The sequence below is a fragment of the Trichoplax adhaerens genome, genomic scaffold, assembly GCF_000150275.1.
Source record: "Trichoplax adhaerens TRIADscaffold_1 genomic scaffold, whole genome shotgun sequence".
Lineage (NCBI taxonomy): Eukaryota > Metazoa > Placozoa > Uniplacotomia > Trichoplacea > Trichoplacidae > Trichoplax > Trichoplax adhaerens.
The window spans coordinates 8,874,701-8,902,341 of NW_002060943.1; the positions used below are offsets into that span (position 1 = coordinate 8,874,701).

The 27,641-nt window shown below is 32.5% G+C and overlaps 2 protein-coding genes across 2 annotated transcripts; both read left to right on the forward strand.

Moving 5' to 3' along the window:
• Nucleotides 1–2,756: 2,756 nt before the first annotated feature.
• TRIADDRAFT_52305 (uncharacterized protein) lies at nt 2,757–10,897 on the forward strand (the record flags this gene model as incomplete). Its single annotated transcript, XM_002108101.1, has 19 exons — nt 2,757–3,541; nt 4,309–4,496; nt 4,850–4,935; nt 5,025–5,145; nt 5,332–5,486; nt 5,687–5,800; nt 6,092–6,217; nt 6,649–6,714; nt 7,195–7,349; nt 7,545–7,627; nt 7,840–7,970; nt 8,063–8,118; nt 8,435–8,582; nt 8,789–8,862; nt 8,994–9,104; nt 9,217–9,384; nt 10,294–10,431; nt 10,542–10,611; nt 10,742–10,897. 19 exons carry the CDS (start codon nt 2,757–2,759, stop codon nt 10,895–10,897), a joined length of 2,931 nt encoding a protein of 976 aa, XP_002108137.1.
• A 4,449-nt stretch (nt 10,898–15,346) lies between these two features.
• Nucleotides 15,347–24,791, forward strand: TRIADDRAFT_63531 (uncharacterized protein; the record flags this gene model as incomplete). The annotated part of the gene is made up of 20 exons (XM_002108102.1): nt 15,347–16,083; nt 19,045–19,235; nt 19,457–19,539; nt 19,674–19,794; nt 19,885–20,039; nt 20,877–20,990; nt 21,122–21,244; nt 21,352–21,417; nt 21,592–21,657; nt 21,841–22,028; nt 22,226–22,308; nt 22,388–22,518; nt 22,665–22,720; nt 22,860–23,007; nt 23,141–23,214; nt 23,466–23,576; nt 23,720–23,887; nt 24,139–24,279; nt 24,432–24,501; nt 24,642–24,791. 20 exons carry the CDS (start codon nt 15,347–15,349, stop codon nt 24,789–24,791), a joined length of 2,976 nt encoding a protein of 991 aa, XP_002108138.1.
• Between the last annotated feature and the right edge of the window lie 2,850 nt (nt 24,792–27,641).

Here is a 27,641-nt window from a genome sequence, read left to right on the forward strand (position 1 = left end):
TATTGCATGATCATTAATTATGTGACAAGTTTGAACCACATCATCTACTTCTTTAGTCTGGCATCTGTAGATCCATAGGCTCAGCGAAGTGGTAGACAAGAGTTAGGAGATAGTTGTACAGCCTTTGTTGAAAGCGCGTAAGGCTTATGTAACTCCACAACAATCGTACAGTCAGGTATGCGATACGCGGTTATAATACAGACGCGCGATACAGGTTTATACCAAATAATCCAATGGTAACAACATTAAGCCATGCATACATTACTGTACAGGGATGTGCAATTGTGCATAGTATGATCTACAGCATCCATAAGATCTCTTTATCCGCAACGCTGCGTGATTGATTGTTTTCCAGATTCATGTCTGTGTCATGTACATTAGTACAGTACAGTGGAATGACCAGAAAAATGATAAGCCTCCATGCTTTTTTGCACTGAAAAGTGGTACTGCTGTACTCGTCTTGTACACTGCACAGAGATCGCGAAAGTGCCTCACTTCTGAGTAACCGATATCGGACGAGTTAGCGCTCTAGGTTTTTTTCGTTTATCTGTATGGCTTACATCATCAAGTTACGGCAAAGGTGACGTCCACTGTACTGTACTCTAACTGTACATATATATAGGTTAGATTTGTATGATATACAGAAACAACATACAAGCCTGAGCTGATATGCATTTTTCATGGTATTTTTCAGATACATTCACTCACTTTTCTACTACATGGTATCAGTTCCGCTAATACTGCTGCAGTACTGACAAAAGTTAAATTAAAAGTAAATTAAAATAATAATAATCGCATATTTGAATAAAGAAGAATAATAAAGATATCAGTTTTGAGGCTAATACTTGATTCGAATCTCTGATAGTGATACTGTACTTTCGATCAATCAATGATTTCTTATTGTTAATTGCGATACTGATAGAGTACAGTACTGTACAATCAGGGACTATTAAACGAACGAGATGGGGCAGGAAACGGTTGTTCGGTATGTTCGCTATACTAATAAATCAATAATGTGGAGGCTGATTATTCAATTGGTCATTTCAATTGTATCGCATATCTGTAAACGGTACACTATACTGTATGCGATTGGCGTCAAAAATTAGCTGCTATTATCCTACTACCTTGCTGTAAGTTGGTTTTATGCAGTATGGTATACAGTTTCAATGTTTCATCGGTAGCATATAGTACAACGACCGAAAAAATGATAAGCCCTCCAAATTAGTTTACTTTACGCTATGGTCGTTTCCTGTTCCGTTTCTTTCTTTTTCTTTCTTTAGTCATTCGGACTACTACAGTAGATATACTGTACAGTACTGTACTATGCAGTGTACTGTACAGTACTGTACAGCATACAGTGTACCGTACGATTGTCATCATTGAGTAACCACGGTATATCGACTTCTATTGTACAGTGTACACTGTACAGTACATTATTTTGACGCTTAACCAATCAAAATCTATCTTTTGAGAAAACGCATCACGTGCAAAATCCAAACAAATTATATTATTTAATGTCATATTATTATATATTACCTATATATATTATATTGTCATATGTCACGATATATATGTCACCGTGACATATACTGTATATTATACAGCGAGTATAACAGCACGATAATTAAGGGTTAAGAAGGCGTAATCATATAAATATTGTATACCTTTCGCTAAATACAGTACTGTACTGGCACATAGGATTGGCTACTAGGCCCAGTCATTCCTCTGTGATGTATCCAAAAATGCTGCTAAAATGGCGTTATATCTTCGTTATACTTGTCCAAACAAATTTACCATATTTTAACGATATTAACGAAGATCTAAAACGATGTTCGGCGCAGAATATCTCTAGCTAAATATGTCAGGTGCACGCCCGTGCACTCCGAAAATCTTGGTTAATGACTTTGTTAACACTTAAATTAACTAATCAATTATTCACAGAATCGCAGCCTAAAAAAATCTGGTTGAACTATCGACGATAAGTTCTTGTAACTCTACTACTGCTTCTATTGTTATATTGTCAAGTGGTGGTTAGTTTCTTATCATAAAATATTGCCCAACATTGTCAGTAAAAGAAAAAACAAATTAGTTTTAAATTAAATTTATATTGATAATAACAATGTACCCAGATAAATAGGCCTGACCAATGACAGTATTATCAAAACAATGGTTGCTATTGTTGCTTCCGTCTATTCGAACTTTCCAATTCTAATTGCCTTCGGGCAAATATGGTTAAATGAATTCGACGGCAGAATACATTGATAGACTGACAATGATACAATGCTGGACTTTGCAATGAGTATATGGCGTCCGAAAATAAAGGATACAATCAATGCAAACTCAAATAAGCTTAACAGTGAAAAGCTACTTCTTTGTTCATTTAATATACTGTACTGTATATATAATGGCGTTCATCAACGACGACGGCTTTGCTCTTATTATATATTATTTATCCAGCAATAATTACAATACTTTTGATCGTCCCCTACTTCAAGAAGATTAGCCACCTGAATATTACTTCAATATCACAACATTTGCATCCTTCTTCCTTTCTATCTATTTGATAGGGTTAACGATTCAGGAAATTATGTTGTAACTATTACTATCCAGGCTAATAATAATATACGCTGGTAAAGTGGAAAGCAAATCCTATACAGTATATTAGGACAATCTTGGACATTTTTTTCCATCCGTGGATGGGAAACTAATGATATTGATTCTTCCAGAAATAGTCATCGCAGAACGAAAGACTGAAGATGATTGAGAAAGATCGACAACAATCAGAGAAAACTGACATTAGCAAGGAGGACAAAATTATTATTATCAAGCGGTTGCCTTGCAGCAATACTCGATGGATTTTAGCGATAACAATCGTAGTCCTTTTAATTGCTATAATTGGCTTGGTTGTCGGACTAATACCGAGGTCCAGTTCTCAATCTCAAGTTGGTACACAAATTGTTACAACAGTTTCAAGTATTAAATCCACCATACAAACACAATCATCACCGTCTAAAATTACGTTTCCTACAACATTACCAATTAACACCAGAAAACCTACCGATGACTACAATACAATTCCATCTACTCCCGACCGTGTTAGCACTCATGCTCCCATTACAAATCCAATTCCAACTTCCAAGTATCCTGCTATGAACAATCCCCGTTTACCGAAACAAATTATACCTGTTCAGTATTGGTTTCAACTCGAGATTAACGTTAAAAATTTAAACTTTTCCGGTTATAACATTATCGAATTAAACGTTACATCACCCACGAAATTAATAATTGTTCATGCTAAGCAGCTAACAATGACTGCAGTTCCTCAAGTATCTAATACTCGTGTCGCGACGGCTAATACAATCTATTATCCCGTCAAAGAACACGGCTACTACTTTCCCAATCAATATTATTATGTGGCATTGAAAGATTCTCTGAATGTTGGCATTTACTATATTAAATATCAATTTCAAGCACCTTTAAGTCGTGATTTTCGGGGATTATACGCGTATCATTACACAAGACAATCTGATCAACTTAAAATGTAAGTATGCCTACTAAGTTTTTTCCTAGCTAAGTTTATGAACCGTACTAGCAGTATTTAACATCCCCATTAATCAGAAATTTTAGACTTTTATGAGTTTTGTAATCAAGCGCCACAATTGTTTTAAAATATTTGCACTAAAATATTCACTAAACATCTAAAATTTCAACCACCCAACCGCTTATACATTAGTTTCGTGTTGCTATGCGTTAGAATCAGTCGAAAAAAATCTGAAATCTAATAGGTCAATTGATACAGTTAAGAAAACCGTATCTGACATTGGGTATCATAAGGGTATGAAAGATTAGCCTTGAATGCATACGCGCATTTAATATGTATTTAATATGCATATATTCTGTAAACAATGTCTTAACTACAATTCAGATTGAAATCCTTAATCAAATAAACAATAGATTGCCTCATTAACTTTTGTTAATCTGATAATTTAACGCCTAAATCGGTCATATCATTAATGATTTTACGTAATTTAATGGCTTAATGGAGGCCTTCTGCAATAGATTCTGATAAAATAATAAAACTGAATATACGTACGTATACCCGTAAATACATTTAGCTTCTCAACTTTGTTATAACTTACTTTTTTTCATTTCTACTTTCCATAAATCATTTTTGTAATACGTTCTATTTCTGTGCGATTTTTAGTCTTCCTATTGATATTTATGTCCTCTGCCAATGTCAAACACCTTCCAATTAAGCTATTATGACCTTAATAATATGTATGCCTTCACTAATGATGTTTATTCTAGATGGGCAGTAGCAAGTCAATCTCAACCTAATTATGCCCGAAGAATAATTCCTTGCTTTGATGAACCATCCTTTCCGGCTGTCTTCGTTGCGAGTGTAATCGTATCGATGGACTATAGTGCAATATCAAATACTGAAATCCTAGATATACAGCCTTACAGCGTGAACAAGATTCGCATTAGATTTGATCGTAAGTCAATCGGCGTAAAGTTGTTAAAATTAACAATGTAACAATAATAATTATTACACTCAAATAGCGCCATCAATCATGATAATATCCCCTTATTATATAGGGATTAAAGCTTCAGTAATTTTTTTTCTCGAAAATATTTAATCATAAGCGATGAAGATTATCCTAACATAATTACGTTATAATATAAATCACAGTTGGATACCTTTATCACATATTCATCTTAGAATAAAAGCCAATTATAGTTTATCTATTCAATCTTGGCTACCATTAACCTTGACCTTCCAATTTTGTATATGTTGTTTTGGACGAAGCTGTACTGAACAATATTAATGAATTATTTATTACATCAGCTACTCATCGTATGCCAAGTTACTTTCTAAGTATCATTGTTCATAATTTCCGCCGGATTCAACAAAAAACCAGGGCCGGATCCTCGGTATGTTACAATAAATTTTAGTTTTAATTATTATGAAATAACTATGAAACTTATTATCATTATAATTACCATTCAAATCCTGTCCTCAGATTCGTATTTGGGCTAGAAGAGCAATCTACCAAGACGGGCAAAATGCTTTGACTGCAGCCGTAAATATAACGAATTATTTCGAAAAAATACTAGCTATTAACTCTCCCTCAAATAAACAAGGTAAGAAAATAATACTGATTTTAAGAATTATTACTTTAGATAGATTGAAATAATTGGTTCTCAGGATTGTGCTGATAGAACTATGGATATGCAGATGTATTATGAATAGCTTGCGCTTTTACTTTTGAGTAACGCGTACACTTGTAAAAATAAATCAAACTGACGATACGTTGAACATTTCATTAGATCATGTGGCACTTCCTACATTTACTGCAGATACCACCGCAAATTGGGGAGTCCTAATTTATCGGGAGGATTTTTTACTTGATAACAATTCCTACTCTTCGTCAAAACAGCAGCAACGAATTGCAGTTACTGTTGCCTATCAAATTGCGCAAATGGTAATATATATTACACCGAAAATAATTGTTTCAAACTGTGAAATTGACATTCGGCAATCTATTTTCATATTAGTTTCAGTTTCTTTGTTTGACATTTACAGATTATTTACAATATTCCTCTTAATTAATAAAAAAAATATTATGAGTGTAGCCACCTTACCAGACTAAAGAGTTTTAACGATGTTAAACTATATTTACAGTGGTTTGGAAGCTTACTAACAATTCGTAAATGGAACGATTTATGGCTTCCAGAATCACTCAGTTGCTTCTTCGAAATAGTTGGAGCAGCATATTACCAGCCTACATTCCAACTAGTAAGTATAGAAATCATAACCTACAATGTATGCTGTATTTCATAATTCTCACATAACATTACTTCAAAGCCATATCATGGAATCGATTATACTCAAAGAATATGTTTATTGTAACCTATGGTTTATCAAATGACGGTTTACAATAGCAGAAATACCGAATTAAAGTGTTAAACTTTATTTACAATATTTTGGTGGGATCTATCCCTTCGTATATCACAGCATACAATAAATTTGTTACTATAAATTATCTGATGATGTTGCTTTGGGATCTAATTATGCTTAATCTTGCAGATGGGTCAATTCATTGTCGATCATGTTCAGTTAGCTCAGAGAACAGAAGGAGTGCTTAATTCTTACCCCTTAGTATCGGCAACGGAGCATTCCCTGACGTTTTCGGATCCTATTTATTGCCATAAGGTATCATATTTTTTAAGCAATTAAAATAAAGTTATTTCAGAACATAAACAAATTTAATTAATTTAATTTAAATAGTTTGAACAATATCGTAAAAGTTTTGATTTAATATATCATGAAGAATGATACTATAATTTTTAGATTTACGTATAACTCTGCATTTTTTATTATTAGCTGTCTACTTATGTTAATCGTAATCATGTTTGTTATCAGGGAGCTGCACTATTTCGTATGTTGCAAAATTACATAGGCGATACCGATTACCTACTTGGAATTACGGTTGTTACATTATTCTATAGATCAAGTTTGATATAATCTCTTTAATTTTACAATTTATCATAAGCCAAATTATGCGATCTTCTAGATCAACCATTCTAGTAAAGATTTGACAACTCATGTGACGTAAAGTAAATTAAGGTATGAATTTCTCATAGGATTACTTGAAGTATCACGCATATCGATTCGCGAATGCTGCTTCCTTATTTAATGCATTGACTAAGGTGAGTAAATATATTGGTACGAGACATGAACGCTTGCGTATAGTCTCGATAACCGTTGTTGCGAACGCTTTACTATTAAAGTATATTAGATGTAGAAACCAATATAGGCTGTTCGGAGCTATTTATGACTCTCCTGAATTTAAGATTTCAGCTTATCGATGCAATATAACTGTCGCTCATATTGAGATTAAGAATTACATAAAAATCTAGATTAATATACATTACAGTACCGTATTTCACACACTTTAGCTAGAAAACGATCAGTTAAGATAATGATGTGCATGTAAGTAGTACGGTAATATATACGAATTCCAGCATAGGCAAAACAGCTCAGTGATAAATAATCGTGCTGTATTAATAGCACTAGTATGATGTTGCTATAATTTCATTATGTGTGGTTAAGTAACTAAACTGTCATTCCTGATTGAATAATGTTAAGGGTAAGGCTTATCTTAATACATCTACGTCCAATTCCCTTAGGCAACTAAGCACCAAAAAAATGTAGCTAATTTCATGCACCCCTGGATAACTCAAAGAGGCTATCCCATAGTTATAGTCCAGCGAGATCCACAAAATATTGACGGCGCCATTTTAACTCAGCTTCCATTTACTTCGTCAGTTTGGTCTAAAAACAGGTATTTTCAAATTTAATCAGATTATCCGTTTTCTGTAATCATGTTATATAATTGAATATAATTGAATACAAACATAACCAAATTTTAATACTTTAAATTAAGGCAGAGCTAAAGTCTACATTTAAAGATAACTATTTCATTTATACTACATTCTTTCAATTGCTCACATTAAAGTATTTTAATATTGCATTTTAGTGATGGATGGCACATTCCCTTCACTTGGTATTATGGAAGCTCTCCCAATAATATCTATCAAAAAGTAATTAACAGGACCTCAGGTATCATGATCTAATTATTATATCAATCTACTTTTAATTAAATATATACTGGCAATGTCCTATAGTCCAAGTACATCTATTTATAATATAGACTTTTATTATAGCTACTAAATAAAAATAAAATTTTAGTAGTATCACATACAAGCATGGCTATTACCTAAAACCTTGATACGATTATAGCTTTTATAACACATTATCTGATTTTATTCCAGCAACTACTAAGATTTCTTGGCCCAGAAATACATGGATTAAAGCAAATTTTAATCAGTATGGATACTATCGCGTAAATTATCCGCTATCAAATTGGCACGCTATTTCATCTGCTCTTCAGTCTAATCCTCATGTAAGATAAAAAATCGAAGTTACATAACAAGTTACGATCTTGTTAAAATTCTATCGATCTATTTACGAAGTTAACTCTGATTTTTATAACAGCAAATGACGAAATTAGATATCTCCAGTTTAATGGATGATGCTTTTGAGCTTGCCAGGTAAGATAATCTATTATTTCGCTAACCAAGAAGTTTAGTGAGTGCTATTAATTACTTCTCTAGAAAATATTTACTGGACTGTTTAAATAGTCACATAGTATATTGTAAAGTATGGTCAGTAAATTAAACCAATATCAATCTTCCTAATTTTGATCAGATATAATTATTTCACTAAGAGAATAGCTAAGTTACAAATTATCACGTTATTTTTATTGGTAGATAAGATACGACTTGACTGATACTGATAAATGAGGTGTAAGAAAGTACAGCATAACGTTTCAGAATTAAAAATTAAACCATCTTTAAATATTTTTAGTTTGCGAAATTTAAGCTACTCAATTCCGCTTAATATGACCAAATATTTAAAACAAGAAACTACTTATTTGCCTTGGAAAACAGCCAATGTACATATGATGAATATCATGCAAGCATTTCTACTTCGACCATCGTACAATGCGTTTAAGGTAATTCTTCAATTAAAACGTGTTTCATATGCTAGTATCCTATTTAATATTTACGCCATTGGTATAGTTTAAAGTGTCATAACTAGTGCTTTCTCGTTAAGTCTTTAGCTGAGTTTTAAATGATCATCAGGACTTGATAGCTACCGTATACTATTGCACGTCTAAGAATCATTTATCATTGAATGTACATTTTCTTTTTATTCTAGAACTATTATACGAAAATTTTAACACCCGTTATCACCGTGGTTGGTTATCAAGATACAGGACATCATAACCATAAGTAACTAGCTCGCTTAATTATTTAATATCTTGATTTTATTTTTAACTAACAATGACTCAGTTGGTCTTAACTGATAATAGTAATAGAAATATTTTTGCTATAATAATGACATTTATGAATTCGGATGATAGATTACTCCGATCTCTCGTCGTTAATTCAGCCTGTTTACTTGGCAATCAATCCTGCATTAATTATGCTTTAACAATGTTCAGAAATTATATGAATAATCCTGCAAACACAGCGTAAGAGTTAATTTCTACGAGATACGACCTTTGCAGTAATGATTAAATTATTGCGCAATAGATATTTATTTAGTGTATAGAGTTATTTCATGCCTCAAATAATCTTCTCTAGAATTCCAGCAAATCTGCGATCGGTGGTATTCCGTTATGGTATTCGATATGGTGGAGATGCAGAATGGAATTTTCTCTATAACCATTTCAAACATGCTTCAAATCTGAACGATAAAATTAGAATGATGCGTGCGCTATCATTTTCAACCCAGAAAGCTAATCTTCAAAGGTAAGAAGCGATTCTCCCCTATTGTTACTATATCAACAACTATTGTGATAAAATAAAACACCTGAAGATGTAAAGTACAGTAGAGAGACTTTATAGTTTTTGCATAGCTACTGTATATATTATTATCAATAAGTAATGTACAAACAAGAACTAGGGTGCTTTTCTGATATGTACATTTGTGACTTTTTACTAGATTCTGAGGGTAACGTTGAGACTAACATTTTTTTCCTAAATACTGCAATATTAAGATAAGACTGAATCTCAGAAGTATAGTGTATGGTTAAATTACTGTAAGCTAATATTGCCGTGTGGATTATATCCAGTCTCTAAATTTACATTAATTAATTTTGGAGGGCTTTATACACTAATCATATAATTAAAAATTACAAAAGCTTCAATTTATTTAATTAACACCCAATTAATATAAAATAGACGTTGTAAAATTGTTTATACACAGATTACGTAAATATATCAACTATATTTACGGTATTTAAATAAATACTATTGCAATACCTTATTTCATGAATGGCTATCTTTTAGTTAACATGTACGGTAGTATTCAAAAATACAGAAAGTTTGACAGAGCAAACAAAATTGTACTAAACTGTAAAGTAACACGCTCGGAAAAAATTTACATTAATGTAATTAAAGGCGATTACAGTATGTCGAAGATATGACATAAGCTGAAGACGAGCGAAAATATTTTTACGCTAGCATTCAGTTCATTATATTACGGACGTAAATAGGCCTGTATGTAAAGAAATTTAAACTCATATATGGAGTAAATCAGTTTAGCTGTAAGAAATTTAGGCTATTCGATATTATCGCTTAGCTATTTATCTATTATTAATAATATAATTTGATATGCGACAGTAATGCGTATATATTCGCACATTATTTTTATCTTAGGTACCTGAACGATTCTATCGCAGATACACTGAATCCATCATACACACTAACAATACTTGACTGGGTAGCTCAGCAAGATATTGGAAGGAGCATAGCTTGGAATTTCGTACGGGCTAATAAAAAATATTTTATGAACAGGTTAAACGGGAAAACAGTTCTCATATGATAATCTTTACGTTGGAGGATATGCAGTAATTTTCGGTTATCGTTCTCATTAATAGTAATTGCTAAATGACAATCTTTTTTAGATTTGGTACCGTAAGGGTCCCAACAGCGTCTATTTCTAAGCACTTTAATACTCAATTTTTATTCAATCAGGTCGGTAATAAATGCTTTAGAAATGGAAAGCGAATCTTTTAATTTCATCACAACATATCGATTTCTAATTGTAGTAGTACCATGTAGTCAAGTTGATGTAGTATTGATCTTGCACTCTTTCATATTGAAGGTACAACAATTTATGACAGCTAACCCCGACAAAAAGGTTAATGAATTTCCACTTCCTAAGAAACAAACGATTCTTTTTAAGGTGCAAAAGAATATTGACTGGCTTCAGCACCACGAGACAACTTTGCAAAAGTGGTTCAATGACAACCTCAAATAGTTTAATTTTAAATTAACTTCAATTTTAAACATGGTATTATTTATTTATTCATTTAAGCACATAGAACAGTAAAGACTGATACTTATGCCAGAATTTGGCTTCAATAATATTTATTCTTACTCCTTATTCGATACTCCATTATTGAATGTAATATTTATCGTACTTCTATGAGTATTCTATTCCAAATAATATATTATTGTTTCTGTATGATTTATGCAATTCTTTCCAAATTTTAATAGCGCAAGTTACTGTGTAACAGCCACTTAGCATTATAAATTCCAATATAAAATTTTGTTTTATTTTGTTTCAAGAGTATGTGTACTTATCGTACAGCACATTATGTGATTCATTGTGCTGCACATTACGTGATTCATCCCTTCAATATTGCATTGTATAGTAAAATAACTACGTAAAATAATAATACCTCATACGACCAAGATTAATGCTGTACAGCAAATCTAAAGTTTGTATGCAATCGTTAAATATTATCTAATCAGCTTTTACAAAAATATATCAATATAGCCATTTACAGTTGCGTTGCTATACGATAAGTTTTGTGCATATTCTTTGCTCTTGTGCCTATGCTTGTATATATATACACATTAGTGTGTGCTGGTATGATAATATGAAAATGGATAAAATCTTAACTACGATTGATTGCCATTTATGTATCTACATATTTATTGATCATTTATAATCCAAAATATTATGACTTAAGTGCTACAACCATTATCAAGTTGTTACAGTATCAAACAAGTTTGCAGTTATACCTTTATCAAATGTTACCAAATAAAGTATGTATCAGTTATTGCAGTAAATGCAATTGTAATAACGCTAAATTTTCGATGTCTCCCAAGCTTTAAGCTATATGCAACGTAACCCTATTTAATACTTGGGTAAATGAATACACTGATTCAATCTAGCAGTAAAATACTCAAGAAAAGATAATAATATCATAAACACGGGGAAAAATAGAAATGATAAAAAGTTTAATGTGCATGCTATTGAATATTGCAAGAGCCAATAACAAAAAATATAAAATTGTTAATCGAATACACAAGTAAAATAGCCTGTAAAGTAGATTAAAATACTTGATTAGAGTATCGCTAGTATACATTGTAGTAAGACAGAGACTAGTGAAAGATAAGAGAGAAGGACGGAGCGCTCATCCCTCTCCATCAAGAAAGGAGTCTTGCAGTACAACTATTAAAATCAATTTCATTGGAATGGTGATCTGCTAATATTATTAGGCTAAAGGTCTTTTCTTATTAATTATATCCTCAAAGAATCAATTAAGCCATTTCATTGTGATGAATATTCTCCTAAATACCTAACCAATTTAATACGGTATCTATTACACTGACATGTAAGGGCTCTATTATAGTGTCAATAAATTCGATCATTTAACTAATTGTCTTATAGTGCGCTGATATATGGTAAACGTCTTAATGATAATTATGGATTTCTAACACTGCTAATAAAATTATAGTATCGTAAAGTATTCCTGATATAACGAGTAGGAAGTACGCGTACACGTATATTCAAGATTAATTTAGCTTGAATCATATGGGATCACATTACAGACATCAATTAGTCGATATAATAGTACCATAGTGTGATTTAATTAAATTATTGATAACCTAATTACGTACACAAATCCATAAATATAAACCCTAGTTATCCTAAATCTTATTCCAAGATCATATTATGAATGAGGTTACAAACTTTTTGTAATATGCACGTATTAAGTAGCAATTTCTACATACGAGCATACTGGCTTATATACTGCATTAATGTTTGTCTTTAAGTAGCTATAAATTATTTCATTATCACTATTATTTGTAGTAATGCAATAGTAAACTTGCTCTAAAATGGATTTTGCTCTTCACTAGGCTAATTAAATGCTTCAAGAATACGATAATATAAATTGAATATCCATATAACCATTCACTATCATTCCTATTAATGTATGAATTCCTTAAGAATACTGACAAACAGAATGCTGTAATGTAACAAAATTCGCTGATGATTAATTTGTATTTGACTGCATATGTAAATAAAGAATTACTAAAATTACTAAAATTACTCTACCGAAAGTATCTTTACAAGCTGTACAGTATAGTATAAGGTATTAATTCCAAAGTGATTCCAACATGACAGTTCCTGGCTTAATCTTACGTTAAGTGTGATATTTCGGAAGGTTGAGAGTTCGGCATTAGTCGCAATAAAGCACAATTGAATAGTTAACCAAAGAGTAACCTTTATTGAGCTAGTGTAAGAGAACAATCGTGTAAGATTATCGTGCGAGTAAGGACGTGACTAGTCGAATAACTATAGTAGTGTAGAATGGGTAAAGCGTGCAAGCTTACCGTGTAACTACCAGAACTAACTAACGAGATAGACGAAAGAAGATAGCTTTTATAATGTTCCTTAGGAGCACAGCAGGAGGAAATTATTTATAGGCGCGAATGATTCATGAAAATAGGTTACTTCTGTGTTAACGCTAATGCTACGGTATAAGTTAGCTAGAGTACAAGATATTTCCACTGAGTAAATTGTTAAATATAGATCATACATATTTAGAATTGTGTTACGGTCTTAGAATTACGCTACAGTCTAGTGAAAACGAATACTTTTACTAAAAATAGACTATATCGTATTTAGAAGTAAACACTACATTAAGCGCCTTTATTTTATGAATTTATTGTGGTTAACAGCCGTTTATTGATCCTCAGCGGAATAATCGCTAACTGCTTATTAATGGATATTTTAGCGCTATCAGCCATTCCTACTTCGCTTTTTTCTAAAGCAATAATACTTCCTGGATACGACGACCAATAGTTTTGTACCTGTAATTGTTATTATTAAAGGAAATAGTTGATCACGAAATGACCGATTGTCAGTGTTCACCTCATTCTACTCGTAAATTGAGTTTGAAATCGTATGCTCTGCTTTGTATGCTAAATTGGGTAATATATGTAATTTGCTTGTCACTACGAAAAAAGTTTATTTAAACATGAGAATAGGTTCAAATTGTGCTACATTGAAGCGATCAACACGCTTCGGGCAATCTAGTTACCAATGTATAAATCCTGCATTAACAAAACAGGAATCCCGTAGTAATCTTTATTTACACTCTTATAGGTCTAATTTAATCTTCTAGGAAAATATAGGATTTGTTTTTCTTCAGGTGTTGGCAATTGTTTTCTCTGCCAAAGTCATTTTGCTAAGTGAATTATTTAAAATTCGGCTTTGAAATGAGATCATTTTACTCTAATCTCGGTCCAGTGATTAATAACGGCCGACTACTAGTTTTTATTTAACAATAGATCGAAAGGAATAACTGCTTTGAGAATTGCGCTCAATAAACTCTTAAACTAATGACCCTAAATTTTCACAAATAATAATGATCAAAGCAATGATTCGTAAGCTTTGTCTATAAAAATTGTAACAGTATCAGCATTGTAACATAGGATTTTCCTAGACTTGATTTATTTATTTACTAATAGGTGAAATTTTTTCGAGATTTGCTTGCCACCATCATCTCTGAGATCTATATTTCCTACTTTTAAACTGTTGAGTACAGCGTGAGCTTCTGTGGAATACTTTTCGTTCGAAAGTATATTGTAAGTTAATTCGTAACTATTCTTCTGATTCTTTGTTTTGTTAAAAGTAAGATAACGGATACTCTAATATGATCGGCAACAATTAATAGATATTGTTTATGCCACTTAATAATTATTGCGAAAGAGAATACTAAGATATGAATCCTGTTCGAGGAATTGATACTCGAACTGTATTAATAATTGCGCGATAGTAGAGTGTTTTTAGTACAATTAGAACAATTTTGTTGGTGATGATGAGAAAATTCATCGCTTTGGCAAATGACGACAAGATCAACTTACCGTTCGAGAACGTTAATTATACATTAATTAATAATCACTTGTATAAAGGACTACATTACGTTGGTAAGTGATTAGCATTACTATAGTCGGCGAAAACTTTAGATTGCAATGTTGTGGCTGTGAAACATATGACGACTATTTCAACAAAGACATATGCTGCATTTCATTAACATTGTTTACATGGGTATCATTGCACATATCATTAATAATTTTAGAGAAAAATCTTGAGCACTATTGTCAACGACCATAATTGCAAGCTACAATGTGCAGAGTAATCCCATTATTCTAACTTAAGCGTTATTTTAATTGGCTACTTTTAATTTACTTTATACAACAATAACTTGGATCGTTATTGGAGGATAACTCTATATTTGTAAATGATCCACTTCGCTTTGTATTTTTAAGCTTGGGTCGCTTAAAAATCTGTTTAGCGAGTCACGCGCTCGAAGTAGAAAAAGACCTGCTCAGAAGTAAAGCATTTAGCCTTGCGCTGACATCCGTACCAAACAGTCTATCAACGTTGACAAATTCTCGTTAGTCAAAAATGGGGACGGAAAAAGCTGATCCTGATGTAGAATTTCGTGGTGAGAAGCAGGCAGTTTCTGGCTTCCACCTATCTAAATTGCAAGTCATATTAATAATTCTTCTATCGATTGGCGTAGTTGTATTTACTGGAATTTTTGCTGGAGTTATCTTGCCTAGCATCAATGCTGCCCACAGTACAAGCACTCAGGCACCAACTACACAACCACCAGCAGGAACTAATAATCCAACATCGACTTCGAATCAAGGTGGCTCGACTTCAACGCCACAGTCTGCCACTTCCAAGCCTTATGCTATTCCTTCACCTCAACCAACACAACCTACACCTACTTCTTCTTATGCCGCCGTTAACAAACCACGTTTGCCCACCGATATTGTACCTGTTCAATATTGGTTTACATTGGAAATTGATATGACCAATTTGAATTTTTCTGGTGACACTACCATCGAGGTTACTGTTAAAAAAGAGACAAATACAATTATTCTTCATGCATCTGGATTGACTATGACTCAAGATCCTCAGGTGACTAATAATCGAAACTATGATGGCTCTACCACTTACTACACGATTAGCACCAAGGGAACGTACGCACCCAATCAATATTACTACATGATGATGCAGAACAATTTAACACCAGGAACATATTATTTACGATTCCGCCATACTGCTCCATTATCAACCCGCTTGGACGGATTATATAAATATCAGTATACTAGAGCGTCCACCGGAGAAAAAATGTAAGTTTTTATACTGGACTGTCTACTGCAATCTCGTCTAAGGTTGCAGCACCTACAGTACTATGTATTTGTATAATATCGAGTTTGCAAAAACTTGTAAGCACTGCTTAAGTGGGATTCAGCCCAGCCCGATAGAGGTAGATTTTCTAGTCAATTACCAGAATGAGCAGTTGAAATTAAAATTGTTTGCCCTGTCAATTTCTGACATTGGACTATGGAAATAGCAACAAAAATGCTCCAGGGTTCGCTTTTATTTTTACTTTTTCCTACAGGTATTACAGAGTACTGTACATGTACCGTAGGCTTGATAGTACTATACACTGTAAAGTACTGTGCATTGTACTACACCGTACCAGTCACCCACTGGGCGTCAGCGTTGGCAAGTCCGTAAACTATGACGATTGCCGCCATGGTTGAGTCGGTACGGCAGTTCTAGTTTGCCACTAGTCGGTATACTATTCCTACATCTATATCGAGTCCTAGTCTGCGAAAGAAAAATATTTCTAGGAGTACAGTATATTAATCTTATTATTATTATTATTATTAAAATGGTATATTGCCAGGGTATCAGCCATCAATGTTGAAAATCAAATGGCAGCTTTAATATTACTGTATCGTAGAAGTTGTGAGAAATGGAATTATACTTTATATTTTGAGTCAATACATAACGTATAGTACTGTACCGTATACTATTTAACCTGAAGTGGCTATGCAACACGCTTTACATTACTGTCCATGTCTTGCCCCAAAATAAGCAAACCACAGCATTTTTATGAATACAAATTGCAAACTCTGAACTAGGAAATGGCATAATTAAATGCTGCATTCCCAGTAAAATTTCCGATTGTGCTTGTTACTTTCCGCAAGCAGCATCTATAATAGTACAAATAGGCGTCAAACACTAAGCTATCATACATCCACACTATTCCATAGTCATCGAGTCTCAAATACGTGCTACTAAAGATCATTTATTGCGCATGAAAAACAATTCAGTAAGCTAGAAATTTTCCGCAACGCAAGCTTAGGGAATCGATAGAACGACCGAACTATACTAAAGCTTTGCAGTGCCGTAGTTGTCAGGAAGCGCAGGGCAAGAAACAGTAAAATTATTTCGAATCCTTGTTTCAAAAAAGGAGTGAAAAATTTCCATTAATCGAGCAACTGAACGTTTCGTAAAATACGGCGAAAAACGCCCTTACTTCTGTCCAATTTGTCAAGCAGTATTCAAACAGCCAAGATAAGTACGGTTCAGGATGCGCACGCTACAGTACGTTACGTCGAGGTGTTTACAGAGAACCTGAAAATTATAGTTAGCATATTCAAAGTTTTTACACACGACGGTACAGTATACAGGGCTGTATCTGATTCTTTGTAAAAAAAACAGCTACTGTAATCATCTGCCGTATGTACTAAGGTCAAATTGATGGCTTAAAATTAGAATAAATTAATAATTAATTAGTGAATAATTTTCACTGTGCCGCAATGTTGATTTTCGATGAAAACGGCTTTGACGCCATACTGAATTGTGGGATATAGTACCGCACTTGAGCAGATCAATTGTCATCAAACAAATCAATATAGCCCATTACTGACTGACATTTAACTGCAGGCAACGCGACTCCAAATGCACTAATGCGATAATGAATACGCGCGCCATTGACGTATTGTAGCTTTAGTTTGCTCAAAAATTCATCATTGTACAGTACAGTGTATACAGTAGTGTAACATTTACTATACTAGTGCACACGATTGCAGCATGGACCGCAAATATTTGCTGCATCACGCCATGCCGAAAAGGCGAAAGCGTAACCGTATTGCATAGCATACCGTCAATAAGAAATTATGATTTTCGTGCGATGTAGCATGGAGCAGAAGAGGGTCGAAAATAAAACGTACACAGTATGCAATCCATGGATGCAATCAGTGTTTGAACAGTGTGCATTCTATGAGTTATACTGCATATTTTATCTGTGAAACAAAGTCCAAACCAGCTCAATGCTAGTTTTTCCTTCTGATCATTACAAATAATAAAACAACTAACAAGAAATACTACGTGCTAGCACGTATATGTCTGAAATATTATTAGTCCTTCAAAGTTGATCGGTTAAATTACGATAGGGTTTATTCTTTTTTTTTTGATCGAGTATGCTTTCCAAGAAACCTTAAATTTGGCCAATTTAGGTGCCGTTGCCTAATTGAACGGATGGATAGTATACTGTAAGCTCCACATGTACACGAGGCTTGATGCTATAGTAGTTCGAAGGTGCACAATACTCAAACGGCTAATTCTCACTTCAGTCGCTTGTTAGTGAGTTGCCAACCACCTTAAATTCTTGCGGTGATGATGATACCGCAAGGCACCTTTTGTCGCTTGCAAAATGTAAATATCTGGCATACGGTAGCGTATTTTCGCTATTGGACCTGAAGACAGATCAAAACAAAAATCTTATGTTTTGCATTCTAACAGGTCGTGCTCATAATATACCTTTACAGTGACTTTACGATTCATTTAAGGTTAATTATGAATACATTTATTGGCTATATCATCTGTCGTTTACTCGAGAATTAACAGCCATTTCTAGTTCGAACGCGCAATTTACTTCTAGATTTATGATCTTATGATGTCGATATCATTTTCTAATCATTAATTCAGATTAGAACACTCGTGTCAGCTAACGTCAAGCTGACACCCCAGAGGCAAATCTTCATTTTCACCTACTGTAAATAAAGGATAGTACATTGCAAGCAAAATATTATTTAGCTTGAAAAATGAAATAAAAGCGTCTTAAACACATAGTATATTTTAATATCATGGTAAATGCCATAAATTACAATTAAAAATATTGCAATATGTTTTATAGATGAGCGTACTAAATTAAATTCCAAATAAATTCTATTAAATTAGCAACATTGATTAGCCGGGTATAAATACTAAAATGGCTGAATTTCGGTTTTATTTAGATGGGGTGTTGGAAGCCAGTGTGAATCATTCGATGCTCGCAGGATTATACCGTGTTTTGATGAACCAGCATTGAAAGCTAGATTTCAAACTACCCTTATCGTTCCTAGCAATTACACTTCCTCGTTAACTAATATGCTTTTAGTCGGTGAACAACCATTGCAAGGAAATAGAGTTCAATTAAGCCATGAAAGTAAGGAAATATTCAAACCGCCGGTTTTATTTGCTGATATATTTCAGCAATAGCGTTCGCAATACAGTACATTCCTTTAACTTATCGAATATGTTTATAATATTGCATTGAATTCTTAACAGTTAGTTATACGTAATGGTAGTTAGACTAATGGAAATATAGACAACGCCGAAATTCTATTTTATTCTAATCTCTAATTCTTTTATTTAAAACAATTTTAGACACTGTTGTTATGTCATCTTATCTATTGGCATTCAGTATCACTGACTTTGATCGAGTTGAAAGAGATGTCGGAGGCATTTTGGTAAAATTGGATGCTAACAACATTACGTGAATTATACATTAAATTTTAGATAGCGTATTCTTATTGCACGATGATAAACAATAAAGAGTCTCTAACTTCATTATTATAACTAAAGATTAATTAATCAACTACAGTATAGGATCTGGGCCCGTAAAGCAATTAAAAATGACGGTAACTATGCACTTGAAGCTGCCATTAACATCACTACTTATTTTGAAAATTTGCTTGGCGTGAAATATCCGTTGCGTAAGCAAGGTAATGGTTATCAAATCGGGTTCATAATCCGGTATACTGTAGTGTAACGGGTGTTCAAAATATCTAACATTTAACTTATTTTTTGATTAGATCATGTTTCTGTTCCTAAATTTGATTCGGGCGCTATGGAAAATTGGGGATTAATCTTATATAGAGAGGAATACTTGTCATATAGTCCATCTTATACCGATGCTAGAGAAAAAGAATTTATAGTGGCTATAATTGCTCACGAATTAGCTCACATGGTAAGTGTCTAAATCTTACTTCCTTTTGAATCCACAGTTCTTAGAAATGGTATCTAATGGAATTGCTATCGATGATTAATTTAACTTTAAATCCACTTCATTTGTTAATTAAAAATGTCTTTATAAGTTATAATCAGTTTGGATAGCTACTAAATCGTTATGATATTCCACAATCGATAAGTAAGAGCTCGGGTAGTGAAAGTATCATGAACTATACTTACTCAAGTACCTAATACTAGAAAAGACCAGCTCTCGCAAATTTGTTTATTCTAGATGCAAACTATCGTATCTACAGTTATAATATCCAATATATTTATCTTTCTTAATAGTGTATTAGCAAACTAGTTAAACTAAATTTTAATTTAGCGACATTAATTGTTACTGTACGTTCTGTTAGCCTATATTTGCCTACTCGTATATGTACGTATCATGTAATGTATATTCTTTATAATTCTCACTTTAAAATTTTTAAGATACATTCAGTAGTCGATAAAATGACTTTGTCAGTATTAAAACATTCTCTATGTAATGTTTGCTTCAGGCAAATGCTTTCTGAAATTGTTTTAAACGATCATTTTAATGATGATATGAAACTTATCATATGAAATTTTTTCAGCCTGTTTCTATACAGCAATATCTTGATTATTATCTGAATTGAAAGCTATCGGGTATTTCATATACCGTGCAATAGCGGAATTATTTTTACTACTATTTTATTATTTAGCTATAATTTTCGCTCGTATGTAGCTAGTTGTGAAAAGCTGATTATAAGACTTGAGTGAAGTGATACTAAGAACAGATATGAGGTTAGTTTAACTCATTTTTCATTTGTTGTAGTGGTTCGGTAACTGGGTTACTATGGTTTGGTGGAACGATTTATGGCTAAACGAAGCTTTTGCAAGTTACTTTGAATATATAGGACAGACAAACTTTGCCCCTGAAACCCTCGGCGTAAGAATAATTTTATTAATTATAATGAAAATCATTTCTCCTGTATTTAAAGTTATTAGATATATTTTAGTAAATAACCGATAACCTAGGAATTATTTAATTAACGTCAAGTTGTCTTTTGAAATTTATAGTGGGATTCCTTTGTTGGTTATGACATGAATTCTGCACTCGTTAACGATCAAACTCCAACATCTCATCCAATTAGTCCTCCAGAACAATACGGTCCTTTCTTCGATAGGATTACTTACCAAAAGGTGAGGATTATCATATCTCTTCTCCCTTCAAGACCAAATATATGAATAGTTATAATTACAAATTATTGTCTACTCCAGACAATTAATTGCGATTGTAATTGTTGTAGGGTGCTACCGTTCTTCGCATGATCGATAACTATCTTGGTCGCCAACCTTTCCTCGATGGATTAAGGGTATTGTTTTATATATTACAGCATAAATATCCGAGTATACGATATGAAAAAGCAACAATATCTAAAATGTTAATAAATGAAGTTATTTTTATCGTTCTACAGCATACTTATTTGTAGATTTTAACACTTTCGTAATTAAATAACTAATTTCAATGCTTTAATGTTTTAAAATAGAATTACTTGGTCAACTTTAACTACTCAAATGCTATTGCATCAAATCTGTTCGACCGTATGACAGAAGTATGTCTAAAGCCTATTAAGAATTGATATAACTATCTTCTAGTTAACTCTAAGAAATTAAATTCTTTTAAGACATACACACTTTTGAGTGTTCTCTGCACATAATTTTACTTGGTAAAAATGCAATATTAAGATGTGTTTAATTTGTAGTTATAATGATTCTTTCGTATTTTTCCCTAAAAGCGATATAACGGTATCAATGTTACTGAACTTATGGGTCCATGGGTATACCAAATGGGCTATCCCATTGTTACTGTAACCCAAGATTCTGCCAACAACAGAGGAATGTTATCACAACAACGCTATCTAACCAATAAGGACTTAAATCCAAGTGTAGATCCATCAACACAACCATATAGATCACCATACGGGTAACTATTATACGTTACAAATGGTGATATATTTAATTGCCTATCTAAAATTATATTATTAATTTTATGAGTTGTGTAATAATCTGTGATTTAAATAAGTCGAAAAAATTAATACGATAGCACAAATTCTTAAAAATTAAAGAATTTTTAAACACGCTGCTAACCATTTATTGATCATACTTTTCTACCTTACCTAGCTATAAATGGAATATTCCGATCACTTGGTTTGTAGGCTCTGCACCTAGTACTATTAACAGAGGGATGTTTAATAGGACATCACGTAAGTTTTCAACTGGAAAGTACTTCCAAACGAATTGTTCTACGCGACGAAATTAATTAATTTATCTTTCTCAATTTAGAATCTATGACCGTTTCCTGGCCGCAAAACACTTGGATTAAGATTAATGCAGGAAGTATGGGTTTCTATCGTGTTAACTACCCACAATCTAACTGGGATCAATTAGCTGCTGCTTTGAATGCAAACCCTAACGTAAGTTAAACTTTAAGCACAGCCTATACAATATCCATTATAGCACTCTTCGCAGTCCTTAACTATAGTGTTTAAACATGTATGAAGATTGATTTTACTTATAATAACTCATGTTATACGATATTGATACGCTATATCATGAATAGCAATTTACTAAGAGAGATGCTGCTGGATTAATTTTGGATTCGATGGCCTTTGCATCGTAAGTCTGTGTGTTATCATGTTGGAAAAGTAGACATAATTCCAACTACCAGTGTAATTTTAAGTAAATTTCTAGTATTTGAAGATATAAAGTCTTGACATTTTCTCATAATAACTTAAATAATTTTATGATATTATAGGACAGGACGCTTGACATACAGCACTGCATTATCCATCACTAATTACTTAGCCAAAGAAAGTGCATATGTACCCTGGTATGTCACATGGGCAGCCTTCTTAGACTATCAACGACGTTTAGCGGCTAGACCCTCGAACCAATATTTTAGGGTAAACTTAATGACCTATAATATAATTTGCTTATGAATCGACTCCATGTACAAATTTTTGTTGATAATATTCTGGATCCAACCTTACTTTTTATGATTATTCATTCATAACCTAATACCTTCTTAAAACATAGAACTATTACGTAAAAATCTTGAAACCACAAGTAGATGCAATTGGCTTTGTTGGAACTGGAACTCATACTGAGAGGTTCGTAGGTGTTCTAAAACTTTCATCGATCTCATAGTCGGTCAGAATACAGTAATTTATCAATTTTCTAGATTTTAAGTGAATTTAAAGCATCATAGCTTAGAATAAAATTGTGATGATCATCATTATCTACGAAAGCCATTACATAATACTTAGTGATTTATGGGATCTTTAATTATCACCCTCTTTCAAACAAAATTATAGTTTCGTTGTTACCGCGGTTATAACAGATAATTTTCATTTTCTCTTAGACTACTCCGAGAAATAATCATGGATGCTGCCTGTTATCAAGGCTATGAACCATGTGTTCAAAATGCAACGGCTATGTTAAGAAATTACATGAGCAATTCCACCACCAACGCGTTAGTATGGCGTAATATTTATTTCACCAACATGACTATCCCTTTAATAAAATAATTTTACTCCTATACATTTCTATTACTAGCGAAAATTAAATAACTTTCCTATAAGTAGTAATTAATTTATTAATTTATATCAATTTTAGTGTTCCAACTGATCTAAAGGAAGTAGTTTACCGTTATGGTATCATGTATGGTGGTAGTGCTGAATGGGACTTCCTTTGGAGCCAATATCATTCTTCTATAACCATCCCTGATAGAGACAAAATATTTTACGCTTTGTCTTTTTCAAGAAATCCTGCCAGCATTAGAAAGTAAGCTTGACAATATTATAACTTTCTTCCAAGTGTTTAAATATCTTGCAAAAAATATATTAATTTAATCAAAAAGCTGTATGCAGTACCATGTGCTGCCGTTAAGAGTTTCTCTATAAGTGACTATATACTATATTTTAAACTCTATGCTCTTCGCCGATAGTACATAAAAATATGGTTGCCTATATGAAAGTAAATCTTTGTTGATAATTTAGCTGTAGTCTAATAAGGCAATCGTTTCGGCATTATAGGTTTTTAAGCTACGCTATGGATCCTACCAAGATCGATAGGGCTGATACCTACTTGGTAATGTTATACTTGACCAGAAATCCTGTTGCTAGACCCTTCGTCTGGGATTTCTTCGTAGAAAACAAGGCTTGGTTCAAGAATAGGTAACATACGGATCTTAAGATTAATCAAACAATCAGTTGCTTTAAAGTTTCTTAATTTTACTGAAATTTAAATTTAACTTATGCTAAAATCTAGTACATTTTTGAAGGTTTATTGTATTAGCTAAGTATATTAACTTATTCATCAATTCTAGATATAACAACTTGAGGTATCCCGCCTATTATGCAAGCTTGTACTTTGATGATGATCATAACTATGCTCGGGTATGATTTGTTTTAAGTTTCTTAATATTCGGTTTAATTTGAGATAAAGATGTTAATATTATTATTAGTGTAATAACGACAAGTTGGATTTTAACTGACGAACGAGTCTTAAACAATCTCTCATTTTATTATTTGATTAGGTTGAGAAATTCTTCGCTGATAATCCAGAGAATACTTATTACACGACCAGGGTAGAAAGAAACACCTTGAACCGTATTAAAGCTAACAAGAATTGGTTAACAAATCATGAAATGCGTTTTACTAAAGCTTGCCGCGATAACAGCATGTAGTAGATAAACAGCTCAATGAATAATCAAACATACTTTTCGGTTGGATTATTATTTAGATTTACAGGCCGTAATATTTGTTGCGTAATCAATCGTGTTTTACTCATTAACTGATCATCTTCATTGTAAAAGTTTCTTTTATCTTTTACAATTTGAACGCTTATTTACTATTAGCTATCTTAATTTAGAGATTAATATTTTCGAGGCCTAGTTTTACTACTTGTTGGCTACTAAGGAATGAGATTTGACTCTATTTAGATAGTTGCTAACCGACCGAAGTTATATTTTCCTCAAAATATGCAACTGCAGTGCTTTTGATTATTTGTGGATACGATTAAAACAAGAGTAGATTTATGGTTTATAGCTCTGTTGTTGATATAATGTTATCAGATTTAAATTGTTTCATTGGTGCTAAAGTAGGCTGATTTGTCATAGTATAATAAAGGTTTTAAGTTGTAACCTCACGGAAAAGTTTATCTGCGAGACTAATGCGCAGTTATTAATTATCTGACAACAGGCATTATGGAACACGATTTCTTTCAATTTCCAGTAAATTAATGATTCACTCTATCTACTATCTCAGATAGAAGCGCTGAAATTCCCTAACACTTTTGATAATATCAGTTATCACTACTACACACTTTGTAGCAAAGAGTTTCAATGATGTCAAATTAATAAGTAGTTACGTTTTCCTTATAGCTGACATTCGACATGGAATGATTTATTAGTGCTCATGTTAGTAGTTACATTAGCCTGATAGCGTCTTCATATTACTTCACTAAAATTTGAGACATACTCGTAATAAAGAGGAGGTCAAAGCCGCCGAGGCTTTCTGACTTTAAGAACTTAATAAAACTATAATAGTCTATTCAAGGATAAAAACTTAAATTAACAAAATTCATGAAAGATGCTTAGTCACTGATATTGTAACTTAAATCTATACATTATTTCCCAAAAATCAAATATATAATCGCAATAGTAATATAATCCTGTACCCAAAATCATTACACAGCTAAAATAGTTGTAGAGAATAGTACTTAAATTGGTTACATGAATTCTTTTTTGCAAGAATAGAAATTGTTAAACCGCTTCTAGATTATATAAACTAATAGCCCTTGATATGAGCGACATCATATCTGTCTGACATGTTCGCACTGTCATATTATGCCAGGATGTAAAACGACTATGGAGGTAAGCTTTGTACAGCTAATCACTGTCTTCGATCAAATTTTAGCAAAGTGATTCTCAAATTTCTACTGTTTCAACATTTTATATAGTTAGCTAGCGGAAAACGGAGTCGTGGTTTTATTTATCAATAAGTTACCGTGTATCTAATAAAACAAGAGGATATAATAATTTCTCAGATGATTTAAAAATTTACAAGTTATCGATTGTCAAGTAACTGTTATGGCATAGATATAAAATACAAACTAGGTTCAAGTATTATTTTGTGTTGCATTAAACATGCACTGTAACTTCGCTGGGAATAATTTTATACCGCTTACCTGTACCTGCATTAAATTATCAAGTAATATAATTAATAATTAACGAAATTCTGGATTACGTTGTTAGATATATTTCGTTAACATTTTGTATATTATACTACTCTGTTAAGTCAGTTGAAATCGAATCATCCTTAAAATTTTCAAAGCGCAAAGTGTTACATCTCTTCTTGTAAGATTAACTTTAAAAATTCCTTTTTATTTTCTCTTTATCAGTAGTAATAGTATTTTCATTTATTAGTAAAATATTGATCAATTCTATAAACAAAACCTATTAAGTAATATTATTCATAACAATCAAGCTTTCTTGCATTGCATTACACCACTAACTAGGCAATCGCTAGATTTCTTTAAGAAAACTAGTACATAAGTAGAGACCGATATCAAAACTATATTAATCTCCAAACCAGTCCATACCTAATATCGAAATAAAATCTTTAAAATGTTTACATGATAAGAACAGTATAATGATTCTTAGATAATTGCCAAATTTTGCTTGTTAGATGCTTGAATTAGTCTACAGTATAACAATATATAGTATACGCGTAATTTGCATTAATACGAATTAAAATTAGCATTCCTTTACTGTTAGAAATCAATCTTAACTTCGAGTGTGATTAAATAATTGAGATCTTGTATAACTGTAAAGTGCATTCATTTAATCTGTTGTTGTAACTGATTGGCAATATCATGACATCCACATTCTTGTAAATCCATAATTAATCGGAACGGTATGGCCTTTCGGCCTGATTTCATCAACCACTGATTTAACATAAGACGAACTTTATCATCAACCGCATTTTCCATATGATCAGTAACATTTAAATCGAACTTAGATAAACCTAGTCTTTTGGCTAATTCTGTCCATTTATTGCCAATATTTTCCATGACGCACTTGAAAAACGGTGACACGGCTAGTAACGGAACAGTAAATGAAGACAGAAATGAGGAATGACTAAAACTTGGCGATATATTTTCTTGTTAAATCCCGAAGTATCGAACATTAAGAGAGTAGTATAAATTATAAAATTGTGCATTGATATATATGTCGTCAAAACTATGTAGAGTTGGTTACTATGCATTATGCCTACTTATGGTCGATCATATTATTTCGTTTATGTGAATTTATACAATGTTATGAAAAGCTAATCATTGTTTATTTACTAAAAATCATCTAAATATTATGGTAAATTTTGCAATAAGTGATTTAATTGCAACAGTTGGAACTAGTAGAAATCATTTTACTCTCAAGTATTGAAAATCATTTACCTGAATTGAGAGGCCTAAATGCTTTATCATCAACTGTTCGATGAGTCTATAAAATGGATGAAACCATTAAACATATCTAACG